General features: G+C 49.0%; 1 protein-coding gene and 2 non-coding genes across 3 annotated transcripts; 1 reads left to right on the top strand and 2 right to left on the bottom strand.

Annotated features, from left to right (window-relative positions):
* Positions 1–26,505, bottom strand: LOC146172861 (polycystin-1-like protein 1). The gene is made up of 13 exons (XM_084583221.1): positions 26,285–26,505; positions 20,788–20,955; positions 20,237–20,453; positions 19,554–19,764; positions 18,753–18,935; positions 17,743–18,010; positions 16,801–17,166; positions 13,686–13,907; positions 12,343–12,486; positions 11,505–11,704; positions 4,224–4,455; positions 2,340–2,522; positions 1–612 (listed from the first exon to the last, which is right to left on the bottom strand). Exons 1-13 carry the CDS (start codon positions 26,477–26,479, stop codon positions 289–291), a joined length of 2,913 nt encoding a protein of 970 aa, XP_084439347.1. The 5' UTR covers positions 26,480–26,505; the 3' UTR covers positions 1–288.
* TRNAN-GUU (transfer RNA asparagine (anticodon GUU)) lies at positions 9,095–9,168 on the bottom strand. The gene has a single exon. It is a non-coding gene; the product is annotated as a tRNA-Asn (tRNA).
* LOC146172862 (small nucleolar RNA U3) lies at positions 9,474–9,688 on the top strand. Its single transcript, XR_014702413.1, has one exon. It is a non-coding gene; the product is annotated as a small nucleolar RNA U3 (small nucleolar RNA).

Genomic DNA, 26,505 nt, shown 5'->3' with positions numbered 1-26,505 from the left:
TTTATTTAGAATTTTTCATGAGAAGTCAGTTATATACATATCTCTATATATTCGCGGCAGAGGTGGATGAGCAAACGGAGCATCACGCGCTTATATCTCGGTATCATTCAGTGCCCATCACCTAATGGGAATAAGTGCAGGAGTGTAGGAAGCTCACAAAGCACCGCAGTCTAAAAAAGAGTATCTTCATTTTCTTGTCCAACCACAAATGGCCGCCATGTCTGGAATCAACATTCAGAGGCTCACAACACTAAACCCCTCTCGCCCAACAGTGACTGCGCAGTGGCATCACGGCCTCAAGTCGTCAGGCAGCTCCGTGAGTGTGTTGCGCAGGCTGTAGTCGTCCACCTCGGGCGGCCTCGGTATGAGTCGGGCGAGGCAGGCTGAGATGAGGATGACCTTGAGTGGCTCCAGAATGATTTCGTTGTGCAGCAGACCCGTTAGGGAGCGAAAGAGCCACTCCTTGGAACGCTTGTCGCCGTACGAGAAGCCGTAAAGGCAGATCACCACCGAGCACACGAGCGAGCCAGCGATCGCCACCACCCAGCCGACCAGTTGGAACCACCAGGGCAGCAGGCCCCGGCGTCCCTCGCGAACCAGCCGGGCGTACTCCTGAGTAATGGAATGAACTGCACGCTATGGTGAGGGGTTTCTGGTGCGCTGAGAAGTACAATGCTATGTCGGATCATCCAAGCCGAGCATCAGAATTGTGTGTGTCGTCGTGTGTGATTGGCTAAGCTGTTTTGCAACGTCACAACCACGTCGCTATGCGCGGGAAATTCAAACTAAATGCCGGTATACAGTTTAACCTATGACAAATAACTGATAAATTACCAACATTTGATCTTGGCCAGACCTTTGACCTAAACCATGAGCCAAACCAGTACTTCTCGGAACTCTGCCACTGGCATAACCGAGCTAAGCCTCTGTTAATGTTTAGTCTGATGATCACTGAACAGAAGTACGAAAACTGCTAATGACACATACTCGAAGATATATATATACTTCATAATAATCTGGAAAATTTGCTATTCGATCCGCATGAAACTTCGAAGTTAGGTAAGTAGATTAGAGTTCCGGACACCATGCAAAATCTCTCTCTCCCCCCCCCCCCCTTCCATATCCTGCATCCCGAAGCCGACAATTACGAAGTTCATTGACAGAATGGGAAGCTAAAGAACGTATAGCTAAACATGCAACCAATGTTTACTAAAGAATTTCGTTGAATTCCGTCGTGTGGTTGTGTGTTCATGTTATTAAGCCTTCCGTAATATGCTGCGCTGGCTAGCTTTTACTCTGTGGATTTATAACCTCGCTATTTCAACTCATCGTTTTTTATTCTCTTTTTCACGGACGTTAGCATGAACTCGGCTGTTCCAGCTAAACTACACGTTATCCCATTTTAACTAACTTGCAAATTTATCATTGGGGTCCGGACCATCTGTCGCTTCTCCGCGGACACAGACGTGACCCCACCCCGCATTTATTCCAAAGTGTTGGTTACAGTTTAATTCGATTCTCTTCATTCCAGCGTACAGGCGTTGCCGATAAGTCGGTCTGGGCATAAGCTTTATGCAAAGCTTGTACTATGTGTGTGCACAAAGCTTGTGCACAGACCTAGTATTGCCTCTTCTCGGTGAGCGCTCATTCCCTACTACTACGCAGCACTGCTTACTCCCGGTAAGCTGAACGCTACGCCCACGATCTTTGTACACAACGCACTTAGACAACGCCGACTAACGCCACACTCGGTGAAGAATTCTGACGATGGTCGGGCCATCGATGCGGTTAAGATATCAAGCCGATCGGATTGGTGCAGTTTAGTATCCGCATTCTGTTTGTTGACATATGGACAGCAAAAAAAAAGAAATGGCTGATGTTTAACGCTGCTAAACCAGGTTAAGCGAAGGGAAAGCGTCGTTTTTCTTCGTTTTGCTTTTGTTAGGCTTAGATTTAGGCGTGGGCAGACATGGTTTTGCAACGATTAAATTACCAGTACTATGGTGTCTAGGGAACCGTAAACTGCGAGGGAACATATGATGCTGTATCTGTCATCAAAGGTCAATGTCAAAGGTCAAGTGGTAGTACACCGTTTATAATGGCACCTTATGGTTAATCCGTATCGAAACACTGTGACCTCTGGCTCACTGAAGGTCAAGCCGCCTGCTAGGTTGACCTTGGCTGATACATAGCGTAGTGAAGCTTTCGCTTACCGCTACCGCGCGAACAGCAGTGCGCATACGCAGACCACCCCGAGGGCGACAGATGGTGCCACGTTTCTGTCAAATTCCAGCAACCTCTGTAATAGGGAGTCTCTAAATGTGAGAATGCCCGCCTACCTGCAGCATTTGTGTGCGGTGCTCGCTTCGCGACTCCGAATAATTATGCGACAGGTTGTCCAGGTAACTGAAGAGCGAGATGCGGGGCTTCCGGCGCTCCGGTGCCGCGCTCATGGGCCGCGGCCGGCAGTTGCTGAACACGAAGATGACGAACACGCCCAACGGAACCGTCACCAGGCTCACCTGCGCCAGCCGCAAGTATTAGCTAGACATTGCAGCCTACAATGAAAGGTCGCGCTTACTTAGAAACAGAGAAGTGAAGCCTCTTTGTGGCGTCCTCGTTCCGAAGCCTTTCTGAGCGCCTGCAAATGCTGTTCGTGGAACATCGTTTAAGATGTTACATCTGAGAAAATTTAGCACAACACTCTAATGTCTGGATGCGACGAGAGGAACTCAGCCCCCCCCCCCCCCCCCCCCCCCCATACATCATACAGCTGTAACAAAATGTGAGCAAAACATGTAATTGAAACAGGAGTCAGTATCAAACTTCGAAAGTATTGATATAATATTTCCTCTCCGTGATTATTATTCTCTTCAGCGCCGCTTTATTTTCCCCTCTAGCACGTAGTTAAAAAATAAGATAGAAAGATCTGTTCAGTCAAGCCTGGCTCTTTTCATTGTCTTAATTCATACATCTGAGAACGAGGACACGGACGTCTTAACTTCTCGGAAGCTTTACAAAAATAATGTTTTGTTTTAATGGTGTCACTAGTATTAACTTTGTTCTTAACTTGCCAAGAAGGGGAGACAAATTATCGATGGTACTTTATGATACCGAAATGATTATCAGAGAAACAAGATGCAGCAGTGGACAGCAGAGCAATTAGGACTGGGTCCTGACATTAGGAAATATGCAGGGATATAGCTGCCGCAGCTGGCGCGAGTAAAGAAAGTTTGGAGAACCGCCTAGGGTCGTTTGTCCTGTAGTGAAGGTCAGCAAGCTGACGTGATAACAAAAAAGCTTTAGCGCGTATTGTCCCCGCAACCCCTTGTCGCGCACCGCGTACCGTCAGTCGGCCCATCTAAAACAGCGCACATAAAACACGAAACACAGAGAAGAGCAGGATGTACAAGAGCGCTTTTGTCCGTCGTGCATCGCTACCAACTAGCCCGAATTTCGGCATTACTGAACAGTAAGTCGGCACTATCCTGAACATGACGCCATGGCGCCATGGCGAACATGGCGTTCACTAGCTGATCTGCTTACGCTCAGCGCTAGGAGGCGGCAGGCACTTATCGGTAAAGGTGAGGTACACTTTAGCTAAGCTAAAGATACCTATACTCCGTTTCATACATCAAGTGCAACACTGTCAAAGCTACAGCTCTTGTTTGCGCTCTCCGCATCCGCTATGAAAAATAGGGCCTGCTCTTGACGAGAAGAAATCATAGTTATTTTGTCTTCAAGCTTAATACATATTACATGTGGCATCAACTTCATTAAGAGCACCTTTTTTAGGGAGAAAGTATCGCATTCGGTAAATTTGTATGTTTCTTATGTCGTTTTCGTTCGTGTCGCGTTCTCGCTTCCCCGCAACCTTGCCAGCTGTGCCACTATATGGCGCTGGCTGTGCTCTCCACGCTCCGCATCTCTTTTTGAGAAAATCAAATCAAATCAATCGTTCTTCGGTGCGCATTTTTGCTATGCGATCCGCACTGCGAAGATGTTTAGGCATGCGAAACAAGTTATTGCAAACGTGTATGCTCGGAATAGAGCCCCTTTCAGCAGGAACCACTCGGTCAGAAAACGAGCGCGTAGTGGTACGCCTCCTTTTTTTTTTTTTTTATTGCGGACTATTTGCGTAGCTTTCGCTGCGTTGCACCTGATGTATAAAACGGCGTATAAAGGCAATGGCTGACGTGGACAGACATAATTCGCTCGTATACCTGGAGGCCCAGCAGGAAGTCGTTCAAGTGCACAGGCACTTCGAAGAAGCTGAGGTGCTCCGAGTCCGAGCTGGTGTCCACGTCGTGGTACATGACATTAAACATCATGGCCGACAAGATGACAAATAGCGCGCACGTGACCCGCTGGGCGCGCGTAAACTTGGAGCTGCGATACCGTGCGATCACGTTGAACCACGTGTGGCCCGTGAAGAAGTGGCGCTGCAGACGCCGCCTTTATACAGAGAGAGGATCAAGAGAGGTTACAGTGTTGGTAGAGGAAACTAATTGCGATACACACCGCGGTGGCTCAGTGGTTCAGACGCTCGGCTAGTGAACTGAAGTACACGCGTTCGAAACCGACCGCGGCGGCCGCGTTTTGATGAAGGCTAGCACCTCTTTCTCTCTTTCTTCACGAAACACACTGGCGTTCGTGTGCTGTGTCACCTGAAAGCCTCAGCTCTCCAGGCTGATGTCAGGCCACGTTACGACAGGCTCAGCCACCCGCGCGGTTACCGCCGCCGCGTTGACTTATCGTAAGCTGCTGTCTGCTGGCACGACGGAGCAGTCCAGTTCGCGTGCTTGTGTTCCTGGCTTCTGTGCTGTCCAGGATGCAGCGGCAACTAAATATTGTTTTTGTTGTTGTTGTGGCTGTAGGAAGAAGAAAAAGAAAATGCAAGGCCTGCTACTGGCTCTGTAGCTGAGCCATACAGCTGTGCTGCAGAGTGCTCCCCATATGGGGCTGGGACAGGTGGGTCGCCGCCGCTTGCGGCGGGGCCTGGCCTGCCACGGAATTTTTATCTGTTGTAGGCCGTCATTGCACCCGCCACCGTTTCGGTGGTGGACGACGGCTGTTGTTGCGACGCGCGTCTTTCTCTCTCTCTTCCTTTTATTTCTTCTCTATTTTCTCTTCTGTCTGCACGAGGCAGCGGAGGTGGCTCAAGTACAGAGCCAGTAGCAGGCCCGTGCATTTTCTTTTCCTTCTTCCTACAGTCGCAACAACAACAACAACCTCCGCTGTCTCGTACGAACAGAAGAGAAAATAGAGAAGGAAAAAGAAGAGGGAGGGAAAGACGCGCGCCGCATCAACATCCGTCGTCCACCAACAACAACAAGCAGTGGCGGGTGCAATGACGACCTACACCAGATAAAATTCGGTGGCTGGCTGGCCCTACGGGGCTGGTGACTGTCCCAGCACCGTAGAGCCAGGAGGTGGTCGAAATTACTCCGCAGCCCTCCCTTTCTCTCTTTCCACTTTCACTCTCACCTTTCTCCCTTCTTATGGTACGGCTCAGGTGTCCACAGAGCAAGTGTGAAAGATACTGCGCCTTTCTCATCCTGTGAACCAATAATTATTATTATAAATGTCCATGTGTTGAAATTCCCCGAAGATGCATGGACTAATTGATTGATTTACCCCGCCGGGGTGGCGCAGTGGTTATGGCGCTCGACTACTGTTCCCAAGGACGCGGGATCGAATCCCGGCCTCGGCGGCAGCTTTTCGATGGAGGCGAAAAGCAAGGCGCCCGTGTGCTGTGCGATGTCAGTGCACGTTAAAGAACCCCAGGTGGTCGAAATTTCCGGAGTCCTCCACTACGGCGTCTCTCATAGCCTGAGTTGCTTTGGGACGTTAAACCCTACAAACCAACCAACCAATTGATTGATTTATAGGAAGGGAAAGGCGCGGTAACTGTCTCACTTGTTTTCTGTGGGCACCTCAACTGCGCCGTAAGGGAAGAAGGGAAGGTGGGAGTGAAAGTGGAAAGAGATAAAGAGGAGCCGCAGTGGAGGGCTACGGAGTAATTTGGACCACCTGGGGATCTTTAACGTGCGCTGACATCGCACAGCCCACGGGTACGCCACTTCGTTTCGCCTCCATCGAAACGCAGCCGCCGAGGTAATTCCTCGAGAGAGAGAGAGAGAGAGAGAGGGGGGGTGGGGGGGGGTCAAGACATAACTACGTAAGGGACTTCCTCTCAAATCGAACTGCAACCACCTGGGTGGACATTCACTCGGCCCCGCCGGGGTGGTGCAGTGGTAAGACGCCCGACCACTGTGCCGGAGTACCCGGGTTCGAACCCGACCTCGGCGGCTGCGTTTCGATGGAGGCAAAACGAAGAGGCGTCCGTGTGCTGTGCGATGTCAGCGCACGTTAGAGATCCCCAGGTGGTCGAAATTACTCGGTAGCCCTCCACTACGGCTCCTCTTTCTCGCTTTCTACTTTCACTCACACCTACGGCGCGGTTGAGGTGTACACAGAAAACAAGTGAGACAGTTACCGCGCCTTTCCCTTCCTACAAATCAATCAGTTTTTTTTTTGTTTTTTTTTTGACATTCACTCGAAAACATTGAATTGGGGAATAGAGGGACGCCGCAGGATCCATGCTCTCTCCGACTCTGTTAAATGTAGCAATGATTGGGCTCGCAGAGCAGCTGGATGGAATCACAAACCTGCATCAGACCATATATGTGGACCTATATGCGTTGACGCTGTAGGTGAACAGGGGTAGTGATCGACAAATTGAAAGCACACTTCAGAGGGCCATAGATATAATAGAGAAATACCACAAGCCGACTGGATTAAAATGTTCGGCAGAAAAATCAGAGGCTCTTTATGTCATCTCAAAAAAGGAAAAGAAACACTCCCCCTTGCAAGAGCTATGATGTTTTACGAGTCAATGACAACACTATTCCTATCATAGACGATATTAGAGTCTCAGGGCGCCGAATGAGGTAGGGCCGGCCCTGTGTTCGATAACGAGTACATGAAGGAGCTTAATATTCTTCTTTTTTTTTTAATATAGGATCGGGGCCTAATAATACCTGCGCTGCAATGGACTTTAAAGCAACGAGATTACAAGGTTTCAGTGGCTTGCTTTGCTTCTGAAGTGTCTTGAAAGCAAAAACGATCGGCACAGCATTGTCTACAATGCTCGATACTAGCAACATTCTTGGCGAGATCCTTTTCTAAAAAGGTAATGAACACATGCAGGCTGTGTATTGATGAATGACGGTTCTATTTTTATGGTTGCCAAACATATTTTGCAAAGTCCGAATACATCGGAAATTCGGCGAATTGACACCTGAAATAACATAGATGTTATCATCGTGAAGTTGTGATGCATGGCTTTTTTTTTTTTTTTTGCAGATATTGCAAAACAACAAACATTACTTGCCAGTACAATTCAGTGAAGTAGCTAAGTGTACCCAGTATCACTGGCATGCAGAAAATGTCATACATGCATTTATAAGGCTAGATATTTTTAGGCAACATAAAGTTCCAAGACACGTGTGCGCGCTCATACTTGCTATGATAGCTGAAATAGCGAATATCACATCTACTCTAAGCGCGATAAGGCTCGCTACAAACGATATTGCTCTGTGAATAGTGGCCAATGGTTCAACGTTGAAATGCCTATCCCACAACAATGTTTTGATGGTGCGACATGAAGCCTAAACGAAAAAAAAAAGCTCCATTATTCAGCGATATCGATGGGAGGAAATAAAACCCGCGTGACCCAAATTTATCAGGAAAACATTTTCTATGCAGGTCATATAAGCCAGAGAGAAAACAAATCTCGCACTAGTTTAAAAAAGTAACTATGGAGGTAATCGCCATCAGTGCAGCAATCATGAGAACTTGCGCTAGACGAATGCAGATAACTAAGCAGCTGCTGCCACGTAGACATCTGCATCTTACGTTTTGCAAAGCGTATTCTGGCTATGCACCTCTATAACTGAAGCCCGAACATTGTTCACGATATTCGATTCATCGATGAATCAAATGTGTAAAGCATTAAATTTCGCGTTTGAACTAAAAAGTCTGGCACCTCTGAAGCGCGGCAGCGTTTTCTAATTGGATATCAGGGCGTATACATAGAAAATATCTGGACAGCTTGTATGCATGAAGGAGTAAAAACTGGAATGAATTGGCGCAATAACCAAACCAAGAGCAACACTCTCGCAGGTTTTTTACGCGCAAAGGCTATGCGAAATTCTTTTGCAGAAAAATGTAACACGCTGTGAGCGATATCCTGCCTTGGCACCGAGTATGAATTTGTAATGACACTTGGAGAAACCGATTTGACTGGGCTGTTAAGGGGAGGAAGTCGTCAACACTTTTCTGTGCTACGAGAGCAGCCCATCTCCTCAATATGGCAGCACCCTTCACCCTTTTTTAAAATTGTGTGTGTGTGTGTGTGTGTGTGTGCGTGTGCGTGTGCGTGTGCGTGTGCGTGTGCGTGTGCGTGTGTGTGTGTGTGTGTGTGTGTGTGTGTGTGTGTGTGTGTGTGTGTGTGTGTGTGTGTGTGTGTGTGTGTGTGTGTGTGTGTGTGTGTGTGTGTGTGTGTGTGTGTGTGTGTGTGTGTGTGTGTGTGTGTGTGTGTGTGTGTGTGTGTGTGTGTGTCGACATAATCGGCGGCAACGATAAGTAACGCAGCGGCCACGCAGCCTTCTAATATTTCACTTGCCGCTCCTCGGTTTAGCTACCCTCAGACCACCCTCAAACGTGGCGGGAACGCTGCGGCGGTCGCTAGATGGCAGCACCTGTGCCGGTGTCGGCATTGTTGATCGTTATAACGCGAAAATCCACAATGAATGAAAAAAAAAGTGAAAAACATCATCCGTGTGTATGAAACGCTATCGCTTAACGATTGAGTCCCCGTGGCGTTGCATCCGTATTGGAGGACTCCAGAATAATTTCGACCACTTGTGAATGTTTCTATTTGTGCTTTGTATCGGCCAGCACACCGGGAAGGCTCGAACCTACAACCTTACGGTTAACAGAACGCGCTAGCACCACACGGATGTTCGAACAGTAGTATAAAATAAAAGAAACAAAAATAAATAATATATATAAAAGAAAAAAAAACTTACGCCCCCGGGAGGGCTCGAACCTCCAACCTTTCGGTTAACAGCCGAACGCGCTAGCCGTTTGCGCCACGGAGGCGGAGCGTAGTCAGGTTTTTAAAAATCCCTATTTATCACTAAGCTTAAGAATTGTTCTAGTTGGTTGGAGGGCATTTTTTTTGTTTGCATTGAGTGCCCCTTTAGAGGTTTATTTTGATTGCGTAAATAAGTATTAGTTGTTTCAAATAGCACTCCAACGTGATTTAGCTGTACAAATTTATTTTCTGAAGGAGAATGCGTATGAATGACGCGAAAATAATAATTTCGGAACAGTTTTCCTACTTTCAATCTGCACCAGGTACGCGGCCAAAAGGAATGGCTTGAGATCGTGAGGAGTGCTTCAACAAGATCATTCTTCATAGGATCATTTCTATAGGATGATCGCCGATTCGCAAGTCGCGATTTCGGAACACACTCATCCACGATGAGGAGTCGAGGGTCTTCGCCTGAGCGCGAAGCCGGCTGTGGAACTTGGGTTCCTCAACCCGGTTCCTGCCATTGATGACCGTTCCCTCAGGCCTAACAGCCTGGTGGGAGGGCGAAGACCCAGTCTGAGTGGTTGAGTGTACTTTCAAGAAATCGAAAAACAAACATTTCGAGACCTGCTCGGTTGGAATGGTCGTGCATTTATTTAATGTTAGGAGCGACGAATGTATTCGCCAAGTTGTCGCTATCAGCGAAGGACGCAGCAATGCACTGCAGCGCGGCCGCGTTTGCATGGTCTCGTAAAATACGCGTACCATGTATGCCGGCGCTAGAGCACTGTACCAGCGCTATCGAACAGACCGACTGCGCGTTGTTCTGGATTCCAGAAATACACCTGCACGAGTAGGAGAGATCGCCGTCGATCCGGGAACGCACTAGTGCTCAGGACTAGAAATTCTTTAATGTCGACAAGCAGTCACAAATCCGTGAACGGGTTCACGCCGCGGACTGCCTTGCCTTTTCTTCATAGCGCGCCCGATCTACTGGGCACAGCACAGGAAATATGGCGACATCCACACAGGGGCAGCGCACGAGAAGCCGAGTGCTTGCTTGGTGAACGGTAGAAAACGACTAAGGACTCGCGAGCTGCGCTGCGATTGTCTGTTGCCAGCTACGACAACGTGCCGGGCTATCCAGTCTTCGTGTAAGCTCCCTTTATAGTGAAAACATTACTTCGCTATATTCACAGATTTCTGTCCGCAGACTGCGTCAGCAGAATCGTCTCCGCAGCAGTTGTAGTTGAGAAGTGTTAGAGGTTAAGGAGTGGTGTCAGTCGATAGACGGTGACGTCATGTTGTGTCCGAAAATTTAATTAGGCCAATAAGTTAATTAAATAATTAATTACAGGCAAAAAAATGTAAAAGCAAAAGCGGAAATGGTCTCATTGGCCAATGGCTTGGCACCACATTTGAATGTATCAAATACTAAAATAGTTCATTAAGTCAGTCAATTACGGTGACGTGAAGATGTATCAAATACTAAATAGTTAATTAAATCAGTCAATTAAGGTGACGTCATGCAACCTGAAGTCGAGACAAAAAAGGGCATAGGAAGGGATCGGCGCGCAATTTGAAAGTACTAAGAACTAAAATAGTTAATTAAGTCAGTCAATTAGGGTGCATTTGGGATTGTGCATTTTTGATCCACACATACTTAAACTGATCATTCTTTTTCTATACTGCAGCCCCCCAGCAAGCGTTTCCTTTCAGGTGTGAGATGCTCGTTTACATTTTGTTCAGGTCCTGTGAATCCAATGATCATCATTTTCTTTGCAGCACCCAGATACGCATCACGCTTGGCTCGAGAGCCAAAATCGGATTATCATGTTGGCCTCATTGCCCTTCCTTGTCGGGACACTGGGCGACACGTGGATGTCGGGTTCAGTTACAGTGACGTTAACACCTGCGCAATCTTCATAGCCATCTCAACTGAATTGTCCTTGACTGTGGCTGGCAGTCCCTCGATAGCGAAATTGTTTAGTCGATTATACCGTTACAGGTCCGCGATCCGGTCATCGGCATTATTCAGTTGAGCGATTAGATTCTTATATTTTCCTGTCTTAGTGCAATGCACTCTTCCTTCATTCTTTAGTTCAGTGGTGTTATGTAGCTCAGCAAGGGTCTGCTTGAGGTCTCAGCAGTCCTTAATTCTTTGATTCACTGTTCACTCGCATCGATTAATTACGTCATGTCAGTTATCATCTTCGAAAATTGACCTGTGAGGCTTCCTTCGTATAGATAGCGGTGGCGATGCGGTGGCGATGCGGTAAGACACCAAAGGCATTTGCCAGTGCAAACGTCTCCAGGAATATCCCAACTAACCTCTTGCGACATATTAGCCATCCCAGCCCCGTCAGGTGAGAGCAAAAAAATTTCAACGGCGTCGCGTCACCTGAATAGCGTCCAGAAGTCTGCCTGCTGCTGCCCGTCCGCTGGCCGGAAGCGGAAGCTGCTCGGCTCCTGCTCACCGCCAGGGTGCAGCCACTGCTCGACGAAGAACACCCATACCAGGTCCTCGAGCATGTCTTGCACCACCACCGTGTGCAGGAACCAGGGCGGTCGGGTGCCGCGTGCCTCCAGTGTAAACACCACCTGAGAAGTCACGCGACGCCGCATCTCGGTCCGTCCTGAAAGAAGTATATAGACTTCCTCTATTTTTAACGGAGGAAACGGAAGAGAGTCCGTTTCCTCCCAAGTCGGTACTGAATAGCGGTTTAACCGTGTTACCGTTACCGTGTGGGGTGGCCTCTTGCCTTTTGGAGCTGGAAACTTAGGGGTCTTTGCCAATTGTGGCGGAAGCCCCTTGTCTCAGGAGTGCACGCGTAGTCGCGCATGCCGCTTTGATGGAAGGCGATTGGCGTGGCGACAAATATGTGTCCTTTTCACTCTTTCCTTCAGCTCTCTCTCTCCGCATGAGGCAGCGGCAAGGCAGAGGAAGCAGGAGGAAGGTCAGCTTAACTCAACAGGCGCCACCTACTACTCGCACTCGGCAACCTTCCCCCCCCCCCCCCCCCCCCCATCTTAGAGAAAAACAAAACAAAAACTGTCGCATGTGTGAAAACTCGGCTAAAAGTAGAAGACGACGGAATGTCATGCCGTACCGTAATTCATTAAGATATGCCCTTTTCAAAACTAAGTTGGGGAGCAGTGCTCACGTTAAGCGCCAAATGTTTAGCGCGAAGTCAGATTCAGTGCAAGAAAAAAAGCGCATAAAAATGAGCCCCGGTCACCTCTGTGATCTCTCCCAGTGCACGTTCGGTGGTGGCCAGAAAGTAGTCCTCGGACTTGCGCTGCAGGGTTCCTGGGTTCACGTTCTCGTCCTTAAGCAAGAATGTGCGCGAAGAGCCCTCCGAGCCCATCAGCTGGAGCCATACCTGCGCTCGCGATCCAAGGACCACAAGTTGATCGCGACTGTTTTTGGTGCACGATAGTTTTAGTCGCTTCTGCGCCATGAAGCACAACACCATGTTGAGTGAGTGGACGCACGTCTCCCCGTAAAGTAGCGGCAAGTGTTTAAAACATATTAGCATATTTATGATAGAAAACCGTGCCGCAGACAAAGCGAAGGGGAGGCTGGAAAGACAATCAATGCCGTGCCTTAACCTCGTGCGTGGTTTGCCCTTCACTCCTGTTTAACCAGCGCTATCTCGAACGTACACGTTTAGACGCTGCTACTGCATTATTCATTTAATTAGCAACGTTACGTAAGTCGTATTTCCCTGCAAAACATTTCGCGAATATTTTGTGAGAATTTAATTAGCTTGTGTGACGCCTCAAAAGCGATCGAAGTGATGCAGCTGCATCGTCCAAGCAAAGTGACAGAGCTCGTCCTTTGCTACAGGTGGCTACATAACCAATAATAACTACTGCTGCAGGTTTTGACATTGTGCGTAAAACAATTCGTGCTAATGAATTTCACGTACGGCGCTTTAAGTGTGAGAAAATGTAACTGTGGCGTCGTCGTATCTCTTTTTTCGCTACGGCATTCCGGCTGTAGCTGCAGAAACCTGTCTATATGATGAATGTATTTTCTCTTTGGAAAGTAGGCGATTATTCTCCGCTGCTCAACTCCATTCCAATCTGATTTAATTTTATTATACTGACGCTTACCGACACGCTGCCCTCTAATCAACGCTAGCGCATCTCGTTGTGCCCGCTTCTGTCCTTACGTGAAAGTTCTGGAAAAGCTTCCCGGTCAGTGTAAAAGCTATAAATTACCGTGACTTGAAACCCCGGCTTCGGCAACCTCGTTATGTGCGCTCTATGAAATTTTGAGAAGCGCGGTGCGTACCATCGATATGACTTTAAACGCAAATAATCGTCGAAGTGATTCGTTTCACAGTTTCTACATCATTCGCTCAGGGAACCAAGGGCACCGATTCTTGCTACGATGTGAAAAGGGTAATCAATACAAGGCACCATATAAGGCTGCGGTTACCGCATAGGTGTCGCACGCGATAGCTCTGGTAACAACGCAAATGTTATCGCATCATTTAGTGTCCTCCACTAGCTGGTTCCAGTGTTTTCCTATAAATCCTGCGCGCAATGCGAGGAGGCGAAAGTGGATGCGCGCCTTGCTGGTGGTGCCCGCGTTTCGGCGGAAGCCCGTGATGATGGTGACGATGTACGGCTGCTGGTCGGTGGGTAGGTTCTGCTGCAGGTCGGTCACCGTGTTGTACACCTCGTCCCGCTGGTCGGCTCGATGCGCCCACAGCAGTACAGCACCGTATAAGAGCCACAGGGCCAGCACGCAGCTACTCACCAACAGGTGGCGTTCGCGCACGCCACGTGATACCTGCGCATGCGCACATGAGTAGTACACTGCAGTGATGGCTCAGTGGAAGTGCCCGCGCGTATTTCAACCTCTCTTCATTTGTTTATAACAATAGCGACTTAGCGTCGACTCTGTATCCATGGATTGATGGATTGATCTGTGGCAGGTGGATAATGATTTGGCTCAAGTGAACTTTCCTTCTTAAGCATTGCTTTTAACTTCAAGCGAAATGTGAACTATTGCATGATACTGTTAAGGGCAAATTGATGGGAATGGTCCACCCTTACGATTTATCGCAAAACCTTGCTTTAAATACTCATCAAATACTCAAAAATTCATCCACCACTTCAGGTGCACGTACTTGCACTGATGTATTCGCTGTGACGATTCCACATATCAGTGAAGGCGGGACGATACGGAACGCAATCCATTAAGGCAAGCTGCGTTATAACTGTCTAGCGTAGATATGGGATGTAAAAGCCAAATAGAAATCAGCACTATGGAGAGAAAACAATTATGGGTTAATGGTCGTACGTCTTGAGAAACTAGTAGCTCACGAAGAGCTAGAGGGCAGGCAGCATAGTTTATTTATTTATTCTGCCCTTGGGATATAGAGAACATTATAGAAAGAGGAAGGACAATTCAAAATAAAACAAATCAGAATTTATAAATTGTGTGACCATGGCCGTTTCAACCCTTCTGTATCCTATTCAATTCTCCGAGTGTTCGGTCTCCAGCATTCTAGGCATTCTAATCTGCCTTTCTGTGACAGCACTGCCTAAATGGCTGTTTTACCGGTCAAGCTGCACGACAACTTCTCGCCTCACCGGCCATTAAAATTGCAAGGAAAAGAACATTGAAAGCAAACTTGATTTGATATCTCTACATTATCGGTCACATCAAAAAGAAAAAAAAAATTATGGGGGACACTTAAGCTTCGGGTCAGACGCGTTAGCGCTAATGGCTCCCATATCTACGGCTTCCCATTGCGGTTCCTCGTTCGCGTCACGTAGTCTCTGATCGCCTAAACCCCCATCCCTTAATTTGTGCTTCTAAGACGTCACTCGTTCTCAGTACAGTCCTAAGCTACCATTTTATCCTGCTACCGGTTGTAAGCAGCCATCCGGCATAAATGCCCGCTTTAACTAAGCCGTACGAACGTGCCTGTATGACATAGAAGCAGCGTGCCTGACTCGGCGTTTAAGAGTCTTGGAGGTTTGATTCCTAACACACTCAACCCCGCCGTGGTGGTGCAGTGGTTAGCGCGCTCGACTACTGTTCCCAATGATGCGGAATCGAATCCCGGCCGCGGCGGCCGCTTTTCGATGGAGGCGAAAAGCAAGGCGTCCGTGTGCTGTGCGATGTCAGTGCGCGTTAAAGAACCCCAGGTGGTCAAAATTTCCGTAGCCCTCTTCTACGGTGTCTCTCATAGCCTGAGTCGCTTAACCCCATAAATCAAACAAACAATCTAACCTACCCTCTCTCCTCAAATGAGCAACACGCTCCTCCAAACATTGGGACAGCATATGGTTTTGTAGGGCTATAAGCCTCAGGAAAAGAGGAACTAGACAGCCGATGATGATGATGATTAAAACACCCTTTATTGAAATAAAAATTGGTGGTCGGCCGCCCTATCCGAGTCCCTTGAATTTTGCAGTCGCTCTTGCCTTTAAACTCGCAGATCTAGGCTGAAACCGAAAAGCCAGCCGTGGCTACATGCGCCACAGCCCGGCGCGGTCTTATTTTCATTTTCGAGCGGCTACGCGCTGGCCGCGCGTTCTTGGCCACCAGGTGAAGGCACTATTTTCTTTACGTAACACGACCCATCAATGAACCAGGGCTCGGCAGTTGCTACTTGCCAAAGCGAAGAACGGATCCTTTAATGCTATCGCTTTAACATAATCTAGAGCGGGTCATATGATCGGAGAGCAGATAGTGCACAGGATGCTCGGTTAGAGTAACAGTTAATTCCAAAGGAACGCAAACGATACGGCCGGCAGCGACAGGAAATCACGTTAAACATAATCGAGAACGGATCATATATGATCGGAGAGCGGATAGAGGAGGGTGGTCGGTTAGAGTAAAATTTCATTCCAAAGTAACGCACACGCATATGGCCGGCAGCGACAGGGGGTCACGTTAAACATAATCGAGAACGGATCATATATGATTGGAGAGCAGACTGAGCAGGATGCATGGTCGGCATGGTTACAATTAATTCCGAAAGAACGCAAACGCATATATGGCCGGCGGCAAACAGATGAGGTTAGGGAGCTTGCGAAGACATGGCAGCCAGGTCCTGGCTTGAGCAGTGTGGGATTGATTATATAGGAGGGGATAGGAGGTACATTTTCCCAAAAATAGACATACTATGTGAAGCGTATAGAGTTATAGTCCGCTCGAAAACGCATCGCCGTTGCCGTAACCCAGGGTGGAGAAAAACGTGCCCGAAAAAAATATGCACGTGATTACAGATCAAAGTTGTCATGCAACCGTTCGTTGTGCAGCGTTTAGCTAGATGCTGTCATACCAATCCGCTTCCCACTCAGCATCCATCTGCTCGTCAAATTGGAGAGTACTTTGCGATAAGGCTTCGAACTTACCCCATGTCTACCTCCGATTGAATGCCGTTAACTTAAGTGTAGGTGTCCATCGAAAAGTGCGACAGATACTGCACCTCCCTTTCCTCCAGAAAAAAACCAATTATACATTTCTTTAGAAATCATGTGGCAGCCTCGATCAATGCCTAAAATTTGCGGAATAAAAAGGCCGTGTCAAAGGTGCTCTAGCGTCTGCTCTTATAAGGCGAAGATTAAACTTCTTCATAATTTTCTTTTTAAGCTGACAATGTATTAGACTGGAACCTCGGAGACTTCACTGTGTTACAGTGAGCACGGTTGGACGACGCAATCACCTTGCGCCAGGAGATCTCGTTGGGAGCCACCCAGTGTGCTCCAGAGAACCACGAGAGGTGCGAGCAGCGGCAGTGCAGTCTGTCATCCGACGAGTCGATGGCGGCCGAGCAGCCGCGGCCTGACCACGAGGGACGGTGCCAGCTCCGGCACGCCACCAGCGCCGTCCATAGTCGGTAGCGCACCCGGCGAGGGTCGGCAGGACGCAAAGCACCCACGCCCCACTCAAGCTTGAGGCGCACGGCTACGAATAGCGGCATGCCACCCAGCGCCAATCTTGGAGCTAAGGTCCGGTTAGCGTGCCATTCTGGACCGGGGCTCCGAAGGAGCTCGGCCTCGGTGGGCTCGCGACCGGCGCTGAACGTCACCTGAGCGCATGGAGCATTCAAGCAGGCATGGTTCCTTCTTCAGAGGAAGGAAAACTGTCCAGTTTTATTTTAGGAGAATGCCCAATGGTTTGGCAGATTTGAAGAGAGTAATTGCTAATTAGAGTGAACGCAAGCGCCACAAAAGAAAGCTGCACGTGTTTCCGAGAAACTAAACTGTAGTTCAAAATTCGTCCTCGTATGGAGATTGAGCCGCCGCCTGACCGGTTCATTTGAAAGTCCGCCTAGTCCAAGCATGATGAAGGCCTGCGATTGATTAGGGAACAGAACGCGAACAGTGGCGGTTAACAAATTTAAAAATCATAGTGATGTTAGGACTCGGGCCACGTGTACTGGGCGCTGGCGCTATGGCAAATGCTATAGCGTCTAATTGGGCTCATGCCTCGCTAAACGTCCATCGTATCCACCACAATTAAAATAGCGTGTTTTATTACCTGGTGGAAAAACCTACCAAAAAAAAAACGTGATCGAAAGCTCATACCTGCTGATCTCTCCATGGAGCAGTTTGAACAATTTCTTAAATTTACCACGCTTTCCAAACGCATCCCGCAGACCCACCTGCAACAGGTCGATTGGTTGCTCAGGCTCGATGTGGACGAGCAGGTCGAAGCCGGCGGCTGCGGACGGCACGTCTACTTTATGCAGCGTGACCATGCCGCGAGATGCGTAGGCGCGACTCCCCTCCCGCCTCTCGGGATGCAGCTTCCTCAGAAAGAGCTCGACCGAAGCCTCGGAGCGACCATCGGCCCTTTTCACCATCACGAACTGCGTGTTCAGCAGCGCGTCGTTGGCGCATGGGAATGGGCTCACGTCCATCACCAGACACCTGCGAAAGACGGCACATTCACAGCATATAATAGCCCGTTTTTGTCAACTCTCTCCCAAAGACTCGTAACCTTCGTCCCCATCAAATGACCCGGTCACCGCGTAGCAAGACCCCATTATCCGTTCTCTAAAAACGCGTGACCTCTGCGGAATGCGACAAATTGGTCACGTCACTCGTTATTTTAGTCCCTGTGTCATCATTAACGGAGGAACTCGCGGCTTAATAAAGGCGAAATGTGTACAGCTACATAAAGAGATAACTTCGGTGGAATGCCTGAGCTTCTGGAACTCGTTTTTAAAAAGGCAAGAGCAGCCGAACGGTGGAAAGGTGCCCTAATCTGTCACCTAGTAGCAATTGCGTTCATCGATGATTCTATAGTGTTGGGTTGGGTTTAATGGCGCATATGATGGGTAAGCATTTCTTAAGTAGTTGCACCAAGGGCTTCCCATAGTGCACCACGCGGGACATTTTTTTTTATTTCTTTACGTTTACTGCTAACAAAAGTTTAAAACGCGATTGGTGCCCTATCAGCATAAATTCGGTGGAGCAGCGCTGTAAAGGGTGGTGGAGGTTAATGCTGGTTGGTTGGTTTGTGGGGTTTAACGTCCCAAAGCAACTCAGGCTATGAGAGACGCCGTAGTGGAGGACTCCGGAAATTTCGACCACCTGGGGTTCTTTAACCCCAGAATGCGTCCGTCACCATGTATTTCACGCTTACAGCCAGATACGCCCGCGATTCTACCTGGCCGGTGCGGCTGGCTCCATGTTGACGAGGCTCGCGCTGCTAAGTCCAAGCGTGGTGACACGCTGACGCGGCTGAATACCGCGAACGCAGACCACGTAGCCAGGCAGCTGGAGCGACAGTGAGTCCTCTACTGACGGTGCCAGGGAGCGTTGCACTTCGTCCAGAGTCGACAGGAGCGCCCTGCGTCGAGTAACGCCGCCTTCTGTAGGCGCTCTATTCCAATGACACCCCTCTCTTCGTAAATGGATCCATTTGGTCTCACTGTTAACAAATCCATCACGATGTGGCATCATTTATGGAGAGCGATGGCTTACGTCAAAATGCGAGCTGCTGGATGCTTCTCTATTAGAAAAAAATATGACGAGCACAGTGAGGATATGTTCCTAGATTCCCAGTCGTGCGTCACTGCGGGGTGGCCAGCCCTTTGCCTATTTAAACATCATTACTGCCGATGCGAAATTGAGCAAGGAAGCAAAGGACACGTGCACTCGGGTTTATACCAGGGCGAGGCGAAGCCTAGGTCTTTATTCCAAGTTTGCAAACGACGCGAGGGAGATAACGCGTTATCTCCCTGACCTCGAGTCATCTGATTGGTGGAAACACCGAAATCGGATGTCACTATCACTTCCGGTTCTGGCGTTTCCACTAGTCAGATGACTCCAGGTCAGGGAGATAACGGCACTTTGAAAACGACGCAAACTCGGAATACAGACCCGTCACGATGGCACCGCTCTTTACCCACAGCTCCTGCGCTGAAGAAGTGGTCTAACTATCAAGCAGGGGTCGTGAGTTGCTCACCTGGGCACAGTTCTCGAAGGACCGTGATGGCAAGTCGACAGGCCGCTGTCCTGTATCACGCTACGGTGAAGCGTAGCCACAGCTCGAAGCAGAGCTACTGAAGCAGCCAACCTGGGCTCCTGCGGCGCCGACAAAAGACCCCGCGAGCGCAGGGCGTCCGCCCAACGAGAGGCCAGTCGAGAGACGCCAAGCTGCGTGCCGGGAGCGAGGCCTGGATAGAAAAATGGTGTCGCATATCGGTAGACACTCAGTACCCACATTAGGCAAGCCGAAACAAATACCGCGCTTGCCAAAAGCAACCAGGCTGTCTAACCCTTCTCGCCCAACCAGGATAATTATCGCCATTGTTAGCGAGGGCATAGGCTCCTATTGCTCAGGTAATAATAATAATAATAATAATAATAATAATAATAATAATAATAATAATAATAATAATAATAAAGAAGAAGAAGAAGAAGAAGAAGAAGAAGAAGAAGAAGAAGAAGAAGAAGAAGAAGAAGAAGAAGAAGAAGAAGAAGAAGAAGAAGAAGAAAAAAAAAAATCTTTATTTCTCCATCATGGTGAAATGCATGCATGAGTCATTTGCGATGGCAAGCAACCCCTGGTTTCACTTGCTACTCAAACAGCTCTCTCTCTCTCTCTCTCTCTCTCTCTCTCGCTTTCTTCGCTTGTGCCCCGCTCACCTGGCAGAGCGAAGCCTATGGATCTCAAGGCCTCGGCGCCGTGCTCGAGCTGGAGCGCTGTGCGCAACCGCACCCTCTGAAGAAGTGGCAACAGCAGCGCCGCTGTGGCGCTCGGCGACTGCCCGCAAGCGGCCGCATAACTTGCTGCGACAATTACCAAGGACAACGTCGGGTGCACAAAACTTCCGCCAGGCGCCTCCCCAACAGTGGTCGCCACCTGAGACCGACGATTTGATGCCACAGATCAAATGACCGAAACAAATAGCGCATTGTCATGCAGCCCGCCGATTCTAAAGAATTGGGCCATTTTTGTTTTATAACACTTCAACACATTTAGCAGAAGATATGTCTTAAGAATAGTGGTGTCTTGTAACCCTTTCAGGAAATCAAAATGTCGGTGGCGACCCTGTGGCCTTATCATGTGCAATGGGTGAGAATCGCAAAGGCTCAAGACATGCACAAAAAAAAGAAAGAATAAAAAAGAAAAAAAGTTGGATTCACTTCCGCCATCTGGCTAGAGAAACATGAAGTAATGGCGTGCAGTTATTTACCAGCTGTGCCAGTGGTTCACAGCGCTGCGGTGGCGCGACGATGACGTTCTCGAGCGGCGAAGCTGCGCCTTGCACGCGTAACTGCACCGCGTACCTGCGCTCGGGGTCGCCCATGGGCAGCTTGACGCGGTACGCGCCTGGTCCTGGGAGTACATGAACCAAGCGACCCTGCGACGCGGTACGCGTGAAGTGGGGTATCTCAATCACCCTCCCTTCTTTTCCCCGGATTAACGGAAAAATTGGTGTTTCGTCGGGCCATCCTGCTAGATCAAAACACGAAAAGAAACACTCAAAATAATTATAACCAGAAGCTGTAATTTTTTACGCTTCCTCGATCAATTGGTTTGAATCTAAATTTGTCATTGGTCGTTTTATAGTTCTTGATAACGAAGCCGCTTCAGGAATTTGCTACATCAACGAGGCTTCACAGACGCCAACTACCAATGACGATAAAATTAAGCGGAGGAATGAACCAGTGAATATTCGGCAAGGGTTTCCTGTGTTGAACCGATTACAGTGCTAAGGCGCGAGTATTTTGTTTTTCTTGTTTTAAATCCGTGTAATTGCTGGTTTTTACGTGATACATTATACAAACTTACTGTTGCTATGGGCCTGGTGTGTGGCAGTTTCAGCTGCATGCGCGGCGGCCGCGTAAAATGGCAAAGGTTTAACTGTGGCCTCCGCGATCAGCTCCGGTGCAACGGCTTGTTTGATCGCGGAGAAGGAGGAATAAAAACTTTTATTTTCTATTTTCCTCGAATTCCCGAGTGGAACCAACAGACCAGAGCTTCGTGTGGCGCACAACGTCGAGCAGCTGTCACTGGTCTTGCGGGCTTTTACTGGTCAGAGCGGTCTTAGGAACAATTGCAATCACTTAATCTATAGCCCCGTTGGTCACAGCTATTCACTCGGTCCACTCGACCAGCCGGCGCTGGTCAGTCGGCTCTGTGCGGGACAAGGCCTTTTCCCAATAGGAGGGAGTGATGGAACACCACCGGATGGTTTTTGGCAGGCCCAAACAGAATGATATAGAGTATAGGTCGGTGTTGTTGGCAGGTGGGATATTTATTTGGGTATCGGGTGGGGAAGAAAAGGAAGATCGCGGAAGCCACGGGTTTAACCTAGTTTAACCCCACTTGTGGCGCCATCTGGGAGCCACCGCGTCAAAGTGCGGAGCTTTAACCATGGCCTCCGAGATCACCCTCGCGCGCGTTTAAACGTGCGCGCGGAGGTGATCTCGGAGGCCATGCTTTAACTCTGCTTAAATCTGCTTATGACGAGCGAAAGCACCCGCCGCAGTAGTTGTAGTAGTAGCCAGAGGTGGGCAACCTCATGAGGTTTCGACCTCATGAGGTCAACCTCAACCTCAAAATGGCCTAAACCTCACGGAGTGAGGTGAGGTTGAGGTGAGGTCGGCAACACCTGAAATATTTTTGAGTGAGGTCAACAAATAAGACCTCAACCTCATGCGTGAGTTTGAGGTTGAGTGAGGTCGTAACTTAGTGAGGTCGGCTTGTGAGGTCGAAATTATTGTTTCCCACAGCGATAAAATAGCCGGAAAAACACCTTTCATAATGCCTGTCGTGTACACTCTTTTGACTACCAACGCGCACGTAACGAACAGTTTGCGTCTGTGCGTTTGCGTTCGACACGAAAAAAAAAAGGATGGAGGGGGGGGGGGGGGGTGTAAAGCGCAGCGCGGAAAACGACTGGGGTTGGACGACGGCTGCAGACTCGAAAGAAGGTGAAACAAGATCCCGCCACCATTACGAGCGAGTTTGGGAAGTGAAGAAAGTCTGCGCAAACTCGAAGGATTTCCAGACCTACGTGGGTATGTCGACTTCTCGGGGGAAAAAAAAGCTAGACTAGTATAAACGAGGGAAGCGCAAGATCCAGCAACCAAGGAATTGCTTGGGGAGGATGGCACGAGAGAGGAGGTTTCAGAGAGGCATCTGGAAAGAACAAGGATGCAGAAGCTGGCTTCTGCTCTTTCGGCTCCGCAGCCGGTGTCCGATCTCAAGCGGACAAAGCGCGGACCCGGGAACCCCTCGGCATTTCTTGGAAAGTAAGCCACTGCACATACGCGCGCCTCTGGGAGTTTGTGAGTTTTAGGTATATTTAAGTGCGTTTCTGTCAACGGGGCCGAGGGTTACAAGGACAGTGGCAGTGTGGGCGAGAGAGCGAGTTGTGTGCGCGGTGCTCGAGCGTGTGAATGCGCGAGTGAAGATCTGCGTCTCCTCTTTAGTTTTTCAGTAGACTTTGTGGGATTCGGGCTTGCTGCGGCTGCCCTTTGTGCGGCCGCCGCCCGCTTCCCAGTTGTTCTCCCCGTTCCCTTTCTCCCGCCTGAGGCGGCGGAGAGGGGCTCGAACGACTTGTCACTGTCGTTCGGGCCACAGCTCCGCCCTGGCGTTCCAGTGGTGGTTCTCATTGGCGCCTTTTGGCGGGAATACGGCACCGCTTCGACAGCCGCGCTCGCGCGACTGTCCGAGCGGAGCTCAGAGAGAGACTCCTCCGAGACATCGCAAGGTGCGTACGCAACTGTTCTTGTCTGCCGGCCTTTGTCCGCGCAGACCAGTGTGTACTCGAGTTCGTCTGCTCCGGGTCGTACCTGAGAGCGCAACTCGAGCCTGTCGATCGTGATCCAACGATCCGCGACAGGCGTACCTTGCGGTGGTTGCCCACTCTCTCTCAAAGGAACCCTTTGGTCACTGCGAGAGAGATCACAGCACGCCCTTGCGTGCTTGCGGCGCGCACTCCGTGTCACTTGTGCGCGCAGGGGAGCCTTGCTCCTCGCGCGCTCCCTTGACACGGTGACTGCGTATGTGTGTGTATGTGCGTTTGTAAATATGCGTATGTGCGTTTGTAAATATGTGTATGTGTGTGCGTGGGTGTGTGTGTGTGTGTGCCGCTGGAGGATGGCGTTTCAATAAACGTCTCCTTTGTGAACTTGGAGGTTGGTGTCCTTGCAGCGCAGTGCTCTCCTTCCTTTGGAGGTTGAGTGCGCGCTGCAGTTTCAGTGTGCGCGTGGTGACGGCTGATCGGGGCTTCGGCTCGCGCGACGCTCGAACCCGCGGTGGTTGGTGGCCTATGACCACGTAGAAACCACAACTTGCACCACCCCTATTTTTCCTCACTTCTTGTTTTCGTTTTGTGTGGTCACTTACCAGTGCCCCCTCTCGCGTTTGTGCACCCGCGTTTACTCACAACCGGTCGCTTTTCTGCGGTACGACCAGCCGTCACCCTCCCCCCCCCCCCCCCCTCTTTCTAAGAAAAAAAAATCAGAAAAGACAATTCTCAGATTCTTCCTCTCGCAACATTCTTTTCTTTTCTTTTTTTTTTTTGCTTCTTTAGCTTTTGGTTGTGCGCTATACCTCCGACTGGCGCATTCCTGTTGGTCTAAAGAAATATAAAGACAGGCCCTTCTCGCTTCTCGGAACGCCGCGGCGGCTGCGCGGACTTCTGTCGCTTGTCGACCATGCAGGCATCTCATTGTTTCGCAGGAGGGAAACGCTAGTCAGTGTTCAAACTCTGCTCTTCCTCCCTGTAGACGCGTTGCCACCCTGCTCACCAACCGCTAGACTTCCTCTCTTGACGAATATTGTGCAGTCGAAGAAAAGCGAAACAACTCCCGTAGCATGGGTTAAGTGTTCGCGCTTCCTTCTCCCAGTGGGCGTGGTTCTCTCGTCGCGACTAGAAGCTGGTGTCTTAGCCCCACGTTCTCATCGACACCAATCGTTCCTGGAACGTCTGCCTGGAAGTCGCCCCCAAACGGCGTCGGTGAGCGCCCGAAATCGAAAAAAAAAAAAAAAAAAAAGGTAGCATCTAAACGACATGCTGTCTTCTTCGCCATTTACCGTGGCCGTCTTTTTCAAGCGAAGACACGCAGCCAAGCCGTGGTCGGCGACTTGCTGTAATTTATGACGGAAGTTTCCGCCCTTTCCAGCTGAGGTCTGCCCTTCTTCGAGGTCTATCGCATTGTTGCGTTCGGCGTCGAGGGTGCATGACATGGTTGCGGTTATGGCAGGTGTGGTTATGGCAGATATAGCGAAAAAATCTAAATATACCAACGATGATGTTTGCGCACGCAGTTGTCGAATTGACGAGGACATCGAAGGCCATTTCCATTACAATAGCCAAGCAAAAAGAAACGAAAAGCACTGTAAACTTGGAAGCACTGCGACAAGAAACTGTGTGGACAAGGAAACCAGCTTTTGAGCTTCTCTCGGCATCTCAAGGTATTGTGCGAATTATCCCTAATCCAATGTATTATTTCTTTAACTTACATCAATGATAAAAGGAATGTTTTGGGGCTGCAAATTCACCGTTAGTTATTATAAGTAGAAGGGAGGGTAATCTTTCCAATAATTTGTCACGGCGTTTGTTCTATACAGCACAACCCACTCGTCAGGATTATCGAAAGTAGCGCAATGTCAAAAGTCAAGCACGCTTTACCTTTTCGTAACTAAGCGTCTCTGCATATGGCAACATTTTGTTCTGTCCGCCTCTTGTGATAAGTCCCACGTCAGAAGTCAGTTTGATAAAAGAATGTTCTACAACTTCTATATATACGCAAGTGGTCGATCTACTTTTTTTTTTTTTTTGTAACAGAGACGTTACACTGAAGAAACATTAGATTGTTTGTGATTTTGTCATCCGAATCGATTTCAAACCGCAGGAAAATGTCTTCACCAAGAAATTATGACTTGCTTGTCATAAGAAAACACTATTTGACGGTCACAGATATGTGCGACGTTTCACTGCAGACCTTCGGGAGTTCGCATTCAGCAGCACCAAGGACACATAAGCATTACAGCGGGAATTAGGTCAAAAGTCACCATATCAAAACAAATAAAAGTAAAATTTGAAGAGTTGAAACTGACCAATTATACTGCCGTTATTAGGTCAGCCTGCTATGAATCAGTAGCCCCGCTGGCAAACGTTCATTTAAATTCTTTTTACTTTATAAGTAAGCCTCATCGTATTCAATGTTGTTTAAAATTTATGTCGTCATTCGGGCGTGTCACCGCACAGGACTTGTGCCATGACGGTTTCTAGTTAGTGTTACTCAAGTGAAAAACCTTTTTTTTTTTTTTTTTTTTTTTTTTTTTTTTTTTTTTTGAGGTCCAGCGACCGACCTCAAACTCACAGTTTGAGTTTGAGGTGAGGTTGAGTGAGGTCGGCGGTGGCATTAGAAAAATTGAGGTGAGGTCACCTGGTCAAACCTCAACCTCAAAGCGTGAGGTTGAGGTTGAGTGAGGTCAGGAAATTTTTAATGAGGTTGAGGTGAGGTTGCACTTTTTGAGGTCAAATGCCCACCTCGTAGCCGCGCTGATTCGGTGGTTAAGACGTTTGGCTATATACTGAACCAGAGTACCCGTGTTCGAATCCACTCTGACGATTTTCTGGTGTAAAAGCAACGGCACCAACAAGAAAGATTGGGCAAGATTCTTGGTCGGTGGTGGCAAGCTTATGAGTTCTACAATATGCTAAGTGGTACCCGGTAGGGCTCCTCGGTGCTGTCGTCAGCGAGGTAGACGCTCAGCGTGGCACTTTCTTCTCCACCCGTGCAGCCGAGCAGGAAACTGGTATCCAGCACCGAGCCCCGCAACGGCTGCACGATGCATCGCAGAGGCTCTGCCGCTCGCGCCACTCCGGCCAGCAAGGACAGCAGTGGCAGCAACATCAGCATCATCGTCTCGCTGTTTCTCCAGAGCTTCT

The sequence above is a fragment of the Amblyomma maculatum genome, chromosome 11 (assembly GCF_055883805.1).
Source record: "Amblyomma maculatum isolate TAMU_Amacu chromosome 11, ASM5588380v1, whole genome shotgun sequence".
In the NCBI taxonomy this organism is placed as follows: domain Eukaryota; kingdom Metazoa; phylum Arthropoda; class Arachnida; order Ixodida; family Ixodidae; genus Amblyomma; species Amblyomma maculatum.
This window is presented reverse-complemented; position numbering and strand designations above follow the sequence as displayed.

Excerpts from the sequence above, each read along its gene's own strand:
- LOC146172861 (XM_084583221.1), bottom strand. The coding sequence starts at position 26,479 with ATGATGCTGATGTTGCTGCCACTGCTGTCCTTGCTGGCCGGAGTGGCG. Across the intron at positions 20,956-26,284 it reads GCACCGAGGAGCCCTACCGG|GGTCGCTTGGTTCATGTACT; the intron begins GTACCACTTAGC and ends ACCGCGTCGCAG. Across the intron at positions 19,765-20,236 it reads CATAGGCTTCGCTCTGCCAG|GCCTCGCTCCCGGCACGCAG; the intron begins GTGAGCGGGGCA and ends TTTTCTATCCAG.